The following is a 12,502-nucleotide window of genomic DNA, read 5'->3' as shown; positions in this document are numbered from 1 at the left end:
TCGTCCAGTGATCTCAAGGTTGCTAGTTCGAGCCTCAGCTGTGGCAACATGTTTGTGCCCTTGAACAAGGCACTTAACCACACATTGCTCTAGCCTGTGAGAGGTGTGGTGCCCCACACAGACTTCCAATCTGCGCCTTGTAAGGCATGAAAATGCCCGACGCAGGCCTCTCATGGTCTGAGTCAACGTTCCCCTCCCCTTTATTATTGGGCGCTATCTTTCATGACTATGCTGCATCAGATGTTGAGTAGCAACTATTTCATTCTCCTTTACTCTCGTGTACAGGAAATTACATCAGCTATCTTGTTTAATGAATCTGATTCTAACTGCAAGCAATTTGAGGAGTCACGAACAGACCATGAAGAATAAATACCAGCCCTAATTGCATACAGATCATCTATATACAATTCCAACACATGATTAACCTCCCGTGACTTCTAACAATTATTACTCATCTTGGAAACAACTTCTGATTAACACTGAAATTCTCTCCAACAGTGCATCTTGATTTTAGCCCAAGCCCTTTAAACACACACAACACACAGTGGATTTCAGTCAATGCACGCTGAAAACTAATTGCAATTTTTCTTTTTAAATCTCTGCAAGCTGTTTTTTTATCAGTCTTCAATAGTCGGACATTGTGCATCATGGGCCCCAATCAGCAAGTTGCTTTTTTTTTAAATACCAAGGTTTATGCCATAAGACACAGAGGCAGAATTAGGCCACTCAGTCCATTGAGATTTCTTTGCCGTTCCATTCTGACTGACTTATTAAACCTCTCACCCACCCCCACCCCGCTACGCGTAACCTTTCACACCCTCACTGTTCAAGTACCTAACAAACTCCACACATGTCCAAAACCATCAATTCCACCATCCAAATCATTGACAATGAGCATTAAAAAAAGCATTTCTGACACCGACCCCTGTGGAACACCACTAGTCACCAGGAGCCAACCTGACATGGCCCCTTTATTCCCACTCTTCACCGCCTGCCAGTCAGCCAATTTCTATCCATGCTGGTATCTTTCCTGTGAAACCTTATGTATGACACCTTGTCAAAGGCCTTCTGAAAATCTAAGTGAACGACATCCGCCCGCTCTCCTTTGCCCATCATTGTCTCAAAGGATTTTCCCTGGAGGAAACCGTGCTGACTTCAGTCTGTTTTATCATCTGCCTCCATTACCCTGAGATCAGACTAACTAACTAACGCGACAGGAGAATCCGTTTACCCTGAAACTGGCCGCCGCGGCCGGCGTTCAACCAGGAGGAGTGACGGTAGCCGGCCCCGGCCCCGGCCCCGACTCCCCAGGACGGCCCGAACCTCGGGCCCGCCATAGCTCCCCCATCCCAGACAGGAGGGCACTGCTGCTGCAAAGAGAAAACCGGAGGCCGCAGGACGGAAGACGGTGGACTGAAAACGGGCGGCGGGTAAAATCCAGACTGCTGCATTTCCCCAGAGAAGGCGCCGCCGCGCTGAACCATCACCACATGCCGGCGCTCGCTTTATACGTCATTCCCCGCACTGAATGATGACGACTCGCCGGCGCTTTTTGTTATGTTTCATTTCCCGCCCACCAAATGCTGGAGGAACTCAACAGCATCAAAAGACGCGTCTCGGTCCGAAACGTCGATTGTGCTTTTTTTTTCCCCACAGATGCTGGCTGGCCTGCTGAGTTCTTCCAGCGTTTTGTGTGTGTTGATTGGATTTCCGGCAGCTGCAGATTCTCTATTGTTTGTGATTCTCCGTCAGCCGGCCGAACAATCACTACATGCTGGCGCTTACTTTATACGTAATTCCCCGTCCTCCTATCGGAATGATCTCTGTATGCTGGCGCTCGCTTTATACGTCATTCGCCGTCCGGCTGTACCACCCCTGTTCTCCGAGCACTGGGGGCGCTCTAGCGGGAGGACCAGAGACGGACCTCCCCCCTCCCACCTGGTACCTGGGCCTCGTTATCCGGAGAACGGGCGTCACTCCCCGTCCGGGTGATCCGACCCCACAGGACAGGCGGATGGACAACATGCCTGTTGCAAAGTGAACTGTCTGGCGGTTGGTGACGACATCGAGTCGGCCTGCGGCCTGTCATGTCTGAGGAGAGCGCGCCGCTCATCGGACCCGCTCTGCCGCCCGGCTACAGGGCGCGGGGGCAGCACCCGCAGCCCGACCCCGACCCCGACCCCGACCCCGACCACCGGCGCCGGCCGAGGGCGGAGCTCGATGACACAGGTACGTGCGCCGGGGGTCTGGCCAGTGCACTTTCATGAGATAAGCTGTGTGTGTGTATATGATGTGTGTGTATTGTGTGCGATTGTATGTGTACTGTGTATGATTGTGTGTGTACTGTGTATGTGATGTGTGTGTACTGTGATGTGTGTATGGTGTGTGTGTGTTTACGTACTATATGTGTGTACTACATGTGAGTGTACATGATGTGTGTGTACTGTGTGAGTGTGCGTGGTGTTTGTGTACGTATGATGTGTGTGTGGAGGGGGTCGGTCTCAATGAGACCCACCAGATGCTGTTAACGTGGATGAGGAAAGGACATTTCCACTCGAGGTGGGGCTGGGTGATGTTATGGCCTTTCGACTCCTCAATTCAATTTTGCTTTTTATTTTGAGCAAGTGTCATCAGAAGGGTGGGAGAGTGACAGTTGTGGAAAATAAATGCTGTATACTATGTGGAAAGATGCTGAAACTGGTTTTATTTTCGAAGCAGTTGGACACTGGAAGTTGACTTGTTGGTATGTTGATTTTTTTGTCACTTGGCTCAATGAGGAGGCAAAAATGGCCTTCTTCATCCTTGTCTATTTTGGAATACTCAGTACTTCACAAGGTACTACTGACGAGGGGTCATTGTAGTGCTGAGGTATTTCTTTGGTACTTTGGTCATCTTTGTCCTTGATAACGCTTTGTGGAACTTCGGTTCAGTGTTCGCACAATGTAACAGGAAAATTTTCCAGGTAACACTTGAAATTATTACTATCTAAGACACCAAATAACATTATGTCTTACTAATACCTCAACTGGAGAACTACTGTTATGGAATAATCTACTGATTATAGATTGTATGGGTGCAAGTAATGTTTTACTTAATTTTGTCTGAAACATCTCAGGCTATTTTATCACAGTCATCTCTCGTACCCATTTAATAAACTGACGTTGTTGAACTATGACACACTGGACTTGTCGCACCGTCACAGCACAGAGGGATTTCATTCGCCTCCCTGAGTCTAGCCAAACCCTTGGGATACCATTTCCATATCAATTAATTTTATCTTGCCTGGTTATCCATTTCCTGCCTGATGGGTTTATTTCCACCACCCATGAAAGAAGTGAGTTCTGATCTCACTACACGTTCCATCCACAATCACGAGCACCTCCCTTCCCCGCCACTGTTGTGGCTTCTGATCCTCTTTTTAAACCATGTTGTCCTTGGCACTTGTTATCTTCCATTTGAGGATAATCACATGATATCAATAAAGGAGCCCTTACGCTGGGTAGTGGGACCAGTCAGTATTGGTTAACCCTGCTTAACCAACTGTGTCACTAGCCAGCCATTTCAATTCCCATTCCAGCAGGTCTGTCCTTGGCCTCCTCTACTGCCAGGATGAGGAGCAACACCTCGTATTCCCTCTGGGTAGCCTCCAGCCTGATGGTGTGAATCTCAGGTTCTCTAACTTCGGTCATTTCTCCCCTCCCCTGCCCGATTTTCAATTCCTCACTCTGGCCCTCCCGTTACCTCGCCTGCCTATCACCCTGATGCCCCTCCTCCTCCCTTTCTCTCATGGTCAACTCTCCTTCTTTAGCCCCTCACCTCCCTGCTTTTTGCTTTACCCCCTTATTCCTTCAGCCCCATCTTCCCCATGCCTTTCCAGTCCCGAAATGTCAAGTGTATTCACTCCCAGAGATGCTTCCTGGCCTGCTGAGTTCCTCCAGCATTTTGTGTGTGTGGCTCTGCAGAATCTCCTGTGCTTCTGATCTGCTGTTCTAGCTCATCAGTGGAGTGAAGGTCAGAAATGGGGATGTTCACTGATGATTAAACAGTGCTCATTTACATTTGTAACACCCCAGCAAATGACCCTGACCATACATACCTGCATGCAAGGAAACCGGAGCATCAGCCCATGCATGAGTGGTAAAGGCAAGATGAGTTGCTGCACGAGGTCCAGCTCCATTCACAGTCCCCAGCACGTGAAGCAGCAGGACCCGACAGCATTGCAGCATGGACGGGCTCGGCAGGCAATGACTGCCTCCATCAGGGGAGAGTCAGACCAACGATCCTTCAGTGTCATTGGCATTACCATTACCACCATGAAATGGACGTTGGGTAACTCATCTCCAGATACAAGAATCATTTCCACCATCTGCAATGCACAGATCAGGAGTCCCCTGGAATTTCATCCACTTGCCCTGATGAGTGTGTATCCCAGAACTTAAGGAGCTTGATACTATCCCACTCACTGCCCTAAACGTTCTTACCGTGTGGCATGGGAGCTCAGTGACAGTAAGTCACCAGAACCGCAACCCCAGCCACCGCACAGGGGAAGGGCTGCAAATGCGTTGGAGCACGACCATCGACGGATTCCCTTTCAGTGTACCATCCTAATGTCAATATTGTCACCATTCCATAATTGTCACTGTTTCTAAACCCTACAGCTCTGCCTCCTCCTGTGTTGGACTTGTGGCATTTGGAGGTTTCCGAATATTTAATTCCTAGCCTTTGTCATCATGTACCCATGATAACCTTTAGATCATGCCTGTGGTGCTACAGTTGTGGCACAATGGTTATGGCGGCTGTGGAATTTAAAATTTCTTTTTTAAGTAATCCAGATAATCATGAAAAGGCGACCTGGCTCATGGGAGTCCATCTGCGAAAGCTCTGCAGTCCTTACTCAATCCAGACCCATACAAAATAGTTAATGAATTTAAGTAGCTGAGCAAGCCATTTCAGTAGTAACCCACCTGAAACACTTCTAGGATAAAGGATAACACTGAACACATGATCTGATAATCTGATATAAACACTAAGATTGGATTGGCACACAGCAAAGTCAGTGGCAACCAATTTAGGCTGGTGTCTTTGAGTTGGAAAAGCTGCCTTAAAGTTGCTTGCTGAAGCCTGTCTCACAGAAACTGCACCAGACTCATTCACTCAATCCCTGTGTGTCCTATTGCACCGTAACGACAAATCCAGCAGAGATGGTGCTGCAGTTACAGTATAGGCAGTAAAGTGTAGCACTGAAGGTGTTCAATGTTGACTTCCAGACAAATATATTGTCATTTCAACTGTATGCAGTTATACCACTAAATGAACAACGTTCCTCCGGATCAGGGTGCACGACACAGTACATATCACTCACACACAGCAGAATGTTACCCCAAATAAATTTTTAAAAAGGTGCATTTATGACACAAGTTAAAGAGTAAAGAGTATAACACTTGGTAGGTGGTGAGACCTGGGCAGTGGCTGGGAGTTCAGTAGGCTCACGGCCTGGGGGAAGAAGCTGTTTCCTAATCTAACAGTCCTTGTCCTGATGCTACTGTACCTCCTGTCTGATGGTGATGGGGCAGGGGGGTTCAAAGAGATTGATTGTTGGATGGATGGCAGGGATCACTGACAATGCGAAGGGCCCTGTGTGAGCAGCTCTCCTGGTAAATATCTCAGATGCGTGGAAAAGAGACCCCGATAATCCTCTCAGCCGTCCTCGCAATCCTTTGTCGGTCAGATGCCTTGCAATTCCCAAACCAGACGGTGATGCAGCTAGTCAGGACACTTTCAGTGGGGGTGGGGGGAGGCAGGAGTCTAGCTTGCCTTAATCTCCTCAGGAAGTCGAGACACTACTGTGCTTTCTTCACTACGGAGGTGGTGTTGCCCAGGTGCACTCCCAGACACTTGGTGTGCCTAACTCTCTCCATGGAGGATCCATTTACGTGCAGTGAGGAGTGGTCAGTCTGCAGCTTCCTGATGGACAAGTGGACGAGCCTCCATTATGTCCCCTAGAGTGCAGTTCCTGATTAGTAGTGCACTTTTACCTCCCTCTCTATATTTTCTGAAAAATCAAAACTCTGGAACATTAAGTGCCCATTCCTGTCTCTCTCCCAACAAAGTCCCTGTAGTGGCCACAACATCAGAGTTCCATGCTCTAGGTTCTTCACTTTTATCTATAATACTCCCAGCATTAAATACACACACTTCAAACTCTCCGTCCCATCGTAACCATTACTTTGCTCCAGCCTGTTTTTACCTTCTCCTCCATCCCCCCACTTTCTGAGCTGGTGCTGTTGTTCCCACCCCCCTGCCAAACTAGTTTAACCTGTTCTGAGTAGCACTAGTGAATCTCCCAGCCTGGATATTGATTCCCCTCAAGTTTAGGTGCAACCCATCCTTCTTGTACAGGTCACCCCTGCCACAGAAGAGGTTCCAATGATCCAAGAACCTGAAACCCTGTGCCCTGCACCAATCCACAGCCACTCATTCATCTGTAAGACCATAAGACAAAGGAGCAGAAGTCGGCCATTCAGCCCATTGAGTCTGCTCCGCCATTTTATCATGAGCTGATCCATTCTCCTATTTAGTCCCACTCCCCCCGCCTTCTCACCATATCCTTTGATGCCCTGGCTACTCAGATACCTATCAATCTCTGCCTTAAATACACCCAATGACTTGGCCTCCACTGCTGCCTGTGGCAACAAATTCCATAGATTCACCACCCTCTGACTAAAAAAACTTCTTCGCATTTCTGTTCTGAAAGGGTGCCCTTCAATCCTTAGGTCATGCCCTCTCGTACTAGACTCCCCCATCATGGGAAACAACTTTGCCACATCCACTCTGTCCATGCCTTTCAACATTCGAAATGTTTCTATGAGGTCTCCTCTCATTCTTCTAAACTCCAAGGAATACAGTCCAAGAGCGGACAAACGTTCCTCATATGTTAACCCTCTCATTCCCGGAATCATTCTAGTGAATCTTCTCTGTACCCTCTCCAATGTCAGCACATCCTTTCTTAAATAAGGAGACCAAAACTGCACACAATACTCCAAGTGAGGTCTCACCAGCGCCTTATAGGGCCTCAACATCACATCCCTGCTCCTATACTCTACTCCTGTAGAAATGAATGCCAACATTGCATTCGCCTTCTTCACTACCGACTCAACCTGGAGGTTAATTTTAAGGGTATCCTGTACGAGGATTCCCAAATCCCGTTGCATCTCAGAACTTTGAATTCTTTCCCCATTAAAATAATAGTCTTGCCGTTTATTTTTTCTGCCAAAGTGCATAACCATACACTTTCCAACATTGTACTTCATTTGCCACTTCTCTGCCCATTCTTCCAATCTATCCAAGTCTCTCTGCAGACTCTCTGTTTCCTCAGCACTACCGGCCCCTCCACCTATCTTCATATCGTCAGCAAACCATCTATTCCATAATCCAAATCGTTGATGTACAATGTAAAAAGAGGCGGCCCCAACACTGATCCCTGTGGAACACCACTGGTAACCGGCAGCCAACCAGAATAGGATCCCTTTATTCCCACTCTCTGTTTCCTGCCAATCAGCCAACGCTCTATCCACGTATGTAATTTTCCCGTAATTCCATGGGCTCTTATCTTGTTAAGTAGCCTCATGTGTGGCACCTTGTCAAAGGCCTTCTGAAAATCCAAATATACAACATCCACTGCATCTCCCTTGTCTAGCCTACTGGTAATTTCCTCAAAAAATTGTAATAGGTTTGTCAGGCAGGATTTTCCTTTAAGGAATCCATGCTGAGTTCTGCCTATCTTGTCATATGCCTCCAGGTACTCTGTAACCTCATCCTTGACAATCGACTCCAACAACTTCCCAACCACCGATGTCAAGCTAACAGGTCTATAATTTCCTTTTTGCTTCCTTGCCCCCTTCTTAAATAACGGAGTGACATTTGCAATCTTCCAGTCTTCCGGAACCATGCCAGAATCTATCGACTTTTGAAAGATCATTGCTAATGCCTCCGCAATTTCCACAGCTACTTCCTTCAGAACACAAGGGTGCATTCCATCTGGTCCAGGAGATTTATCTACCTTTAGACTATTCAGCTCCCTGAGTACTTTCTCTGTTGTAATGGTGACCGCACACTTCTCTTCCCTGCCACCCTTGAGTGTCCGGTCTACTGCTGATGTCTTCCTCAGTGAAGACTGATGCAAAATACTCATTCAGTTCCTCTGCCATCTCCTTATCTCCCATTACAATTTCTCCAGCATCATTTTCTATCGGTCCTATATCTACTGTCACCTGTCTTTTACCCTTTATATAACTGAAAAAGCTTTTAGTATCTTCTTTGATATTATTTGCTAGCTTCCTTTCATAGTTAATCTTTTCTCTCTTAATGATCTTCTTGTTTCCTTTTGTAAGGTTTTTAAAACTTCTCAATCCTCTGTCTTCCCACTAATTTTTTGCTTTAACTTTGGCTTTGACTTCTCTTGTCAACCACGGTTGCATCCTTCTTCCACTTGAAAATTTCTTCTTTTTTGGAATATACCTGTCTTGCACCTTCCTCATTTCTCGCATAAACTCCAGCCACTGCTGCTCTGCTGTCTTTCCCGCCAGTGTCCCTTTCCAGTCAACTTTGGCCAGTTCCTCTCTCATGCCACTGTAATTTCCTTTACTCCACTGAAATACTGACACATCAGATTTCGGCTTCTCTTTTTCTAATTTCACAGTGAACTCAATCATGTTATGATCACTGCCTCCTAAGGGATACTATCATGTATTCCTGTCCTGACTAGCCTTTGGCATTGGGAGTAATCCAGAGATTATTACCTTGGTGGTCCCGCTCTTCCCAACTCCCTATACTCACTGTGCAGGACCTCTTCCCCCTCTCTGCCCATGTCATTGGTGCTAATGCGCACTGCGACCTCTGGCTGTTCACCCTCCCCCTTGAGAATATCCTGTAGCTGGCCTGAGACATCCTGGTGTCTCTTTTGTGGCCTCAGAATCTCCTGTCTATCCCCCTAACTAAGTTTCCTATCACTATTGCTCTGGCTGACTTTACCTTTTTCTGCTGAGCCTCAGTGCCGGGTACAGTGCCACTTAACTGGCTGCTACTACTGTGTCCTGCTAGGCAATCCCCCAGCAGTATCCAAAGGTTACTGTTGCTGAGGGGGATGGCCACAGGGGAACCCTGCACTGACTGCTTATCCCCTTGCTTCTCCTGGTGGTCAGGCATCTACTGTCTGAAGCCTACGCTCTGGGTGTGACAACCTCAGTAAAAGTCTCATCTGTGAGGTTTTCAGCCTCCCGGATGGTCCCGAGTGCATCCAGCTCCAGCTCCAGCTCCAGCTCCCTGACCTTGTCAGCCAGGAGCTGAAGTTGGGTGCAGTTCCTGCAGATGTCTTCAGGGCACTGTTAGGTCCTCTGCAATCCCACGTCTCACAGGAGGAGCATCCCACTACCTAAACCATCACTGAACTAAGGACTAAAAATACAGCTTACTTGCTCTTACCTGTGCCTTCTTTCTGAACCCTTTCAGTTTTGCACTTGCCTAGGTCACCTAGTCACAGATTGTTAAACTTTTGGCACCAACTTTTCAAGTTTCAAAATCAAAAACAAATGGCTCGACACCCTTAGCCTCCGCCTGTTCTTCCTGCAGCCCGTCGAGCCAAAGCTTGACTACTCTAACACTGGCCCGCTCCAACAATGGCCGCTCCACTTACACCTCACTTCGTTTTATTGGCTCAAGTAAAATCTGACGTGATTTGCTGGTTTCAAATGTCTCCAATGCCACTCTCACATTCGCTGCTTCGGAATAAACTACTGTTTTCCAGAGGGACTTCAGACTCTTCCTCCCCGCCCCACTCACTGCCACTCCCACCACTCCCATGGAAAACTTCATGGCATTGAATCAGAAGGAAATCTCTTGTTGAATGACCTACAATAATCTTTCATCTCTCTTCTGGTGAATTATGTTGAATAATAAGATAAGCGTTGAAAATAGTAAGAGTACAATGTACTGGGAACTTTTAACATTCACTACTAAGAGTACAGCACCAGTGACTGAGAACTGAAGAATGTAGTGGTCGTGAAAATTTAAAAAAATAAATAAAACACAAAAAGTTGGAAAAACTGAATAGGTGAGATGTCACCTATGGAAAGAAACAGCTAATGTTTAGAATCTGCATCAAAACATAATGTCTGACTATGTTCACGCCAGGTTTTGGTCACACCTTACTCTTGCCAGGGGGCCTGTTGCAGATGTGAGAGTATGGTCAGAGTAACCACAGCACTGTTGTTGTGAAGACAAAGTTCTTCCTTCACACCTGGGGGGGAGGCATCATGGACAACACCTCCATGTGCTGTGGGATAGAATTAGAATCTATCCCTCAGCCTGATGGCATGAATATTGATTTCTCCTTCCAATAAAAATCGCCCCCTTCCTCTATTCCTAACTCTTCTCACCTGCCTATCATCTCCCACAGGTCCCTTTCTCCTATGGTCCACTCCTCTCTTATCAGGTTCCCTCATCTCCAGCCCTTTACCTTTCCTACCCACTTGGCTTCACCTATGACCTTCTAGCTACCCTCCTTCCTCTCTCCCCACCTTTTTATTCTGGTGTCTTCCCCCTTCTCAGCCCAAAACGTCCACTGTTTATTCATTTCCATAGATGCTGCCTGACCTGCTGAGTTCCTCCAGCACTTTGTGTGTGTGTTGCTTTAGATTTAGATTAGCCCTGGGAGCTTAAAATTGGGCATTGGTGAGGTGCCGCGAATCATCAGCGTCAGTTGAAATGAATTTCTTCACGATCTGTAACTTTGTGATTCAGCATGTATCTCACCCTCCTGTGGGGTATGCCCTTGTCCTTGCAAACAACAAGACTTTCAGAGTTCTACTGCATGGAAACAGGCTAACTCTTCTGTGCTGACCAGAGCTGTGTCCGACCCGTATCTCTAAACTTTGCTGTCCGTGCTTGGACATTGAGACAAAATCTGATAATTGACAAGAAACATTTGTCCATTGACAGTCTTCAACAATACAGAGGCTAACCATCGAAACAGCTTTCAATAACACTGCCACTGCCATGTCCCTCACCATTGACGTCCCAGAGCAAGGGGGATTGGGCGTGTTGGGGTGGTGGGCTACAGATGGAGAAAAGTCACCGTTGAGCAGAAGCTGAACAGGACCAGCTACATAAATGCTGTGGCTATAACAGCTGAATACCCTGTCACTATGTACTGACACCCCAGACTCTTTCCACTACCTATAAGGCACGAGTCAAAAGTGTGATGACTCTCTACTCAAGAAGATTGACATTATCCGTGACAAAACGACTCGCTTGACTGCCATCTCATCTGCTATCCTAAATGCTTATTCCCTTCGCCATCAGTGCAGTGTGCGCCAGTACAGAACACAATTACTCTGACAGAATCTTCTATATATATATGACCTTTACCATCAAATTCAAAAGCAGCAGATACATGAGAAGTCGAGCATAGCTGCCAGAACCTGACAACATGAGAGATTCTGATCAGCTATGAAAGTGATAGTATGTTTCTGGATGATACTCGGATAGTAATTTGTAAGTGGGTTTATGTTGTTTAACTTCATTCCAAAATATTGAGTCTTTGTAAACAAAAAATGAATTAAAATAAAGCATAGAACATAGAATAGTACAGCACAGTACAGGCCCTTCGGCCCACAATGTTGTGCCGACCCTCAAACCCTCTCTCCCATATAACCCCCCACCTTAAATTCCTCCATATACCTGTCTAGTAGTCTCTTAAACTTCAGGAGTGTATCTGCCTCCACCACTGACTCAGGCAGTGCATTCCACGCACCAACCACTCTCTGAGTAAAAAACCTTCCTCTAATATCCCCCTTGAACTTCCCACCCCTTACCTTAAAGCCATGGCCTCTTGTATTGAGCAGTGGTGCCCTGGGGAAGAGGCGCTGGCTATCCACTCTATCTATTCCTCTTATTATCTTGTACACCTCTATCATGTCTCCTCTCATCCTCCTTCTCTCCAAAGAGTAAAGCCCAAGCTCCCTTAATCTCTGATCATAATGCATACTCTCTAAACCAGGCAGCATCCTGATAAATCTCCTCTGTACCCTTTCCAATGCTTCCACATCCTTCCTATAGTAAGGCGACCAGAACCACAAGCTTGAATTGAACGGACACACTCACCTCCTATCTCTTACTGAATTGAGAAGATCACCTGCAAGCCAACCTGGTGCTTGCACAGAACATGGCCCTGCACTGTGTCCATAGAGCGGAACGGTCCTCTGGCATTGAATCAGTGAACTGGTGTGTGTCAAAGAAAATGACACATGGAGCTAGGCAGTGAAACGCCAGCACCTCCGAGTGATGATTGATGCTGGTAACATTAGGCCTAAAGCAGAGCTGACTGAAGAGTAAGAATCCTCTGCAAGATGCAGCCAAGTGGGCATTGCCAGGGTCTGCCAGCCTTCCTGTACCTCATGAACTTTGTGAGAGAAGGGATACGGGCAGAATGCTGGATCTTGGGAGC

General features: G+C 47.0%; 2 protein-coding genes across 2 annotated transcripts in view; one reads left to right on the top strand and one right to left on the bottom strand.

Moving 5' to 3' along the window:
* nufip1 (nuclear FMR1 interacting protein 1) overlaps positions 1 to 1,793 on the bottom strand; it is a 59,265-nt gene extending 57,472 nt beyond the window's left edge. The window contains exon 1 of the mRNA XM_063051158.1: positions 1,232 to 1,793. Within this exon, the coding sequence (XP_062907228.1) occupies positions 1,232 to 1,484 (253 nt within the window). The 5' untranslated portion in view covers positions 1,485 to 1,793. The remainder of the gene's footprint in view (positions 1 to 1,231) is intronic.
* A 132-nt stretch (positions 1,794 to 1,925) lies between these two features.
* Positions 1,926 to 12,502, top strand: part of gpalpp1 (GPALPP motifs containing 1) — a 68,323-nt gene continuing 57,746 nt past the window's right edge. Inside the window, exon 1 of the mRNA XM_063051159.1 lies at positions 1,926 to 2,229. Coding sequence (XP_062907229.1) covers positions 2,088 to 2,229 — 142 coding nt within the window. The 5' untranslated portion in view covers positions 1,926 to 2,087. The remainder of the gene's footprint in view (positions 2,230 to 12,502) is intronic.

This window comes from Mobula hypostoma, chromosome 6 (assembly GCF_963921235.1).
Source record: "Mobula hypostoma chromosome 6, sMobHyp1.1, whole genome shotgun sequence".
Classification (NCBI taxonomy): domain Eukaryota; kingdom Metazoa; phylum Chordata; class Chondrichthyes; order Myliobatiformes; family Myliobatidae; genus Mobula; species Mobula hypostoma.
Note: the sequence above shows the minus strand (reverse complement) of the source record. Positions and strands in the feature narration are given on the sequence as shown.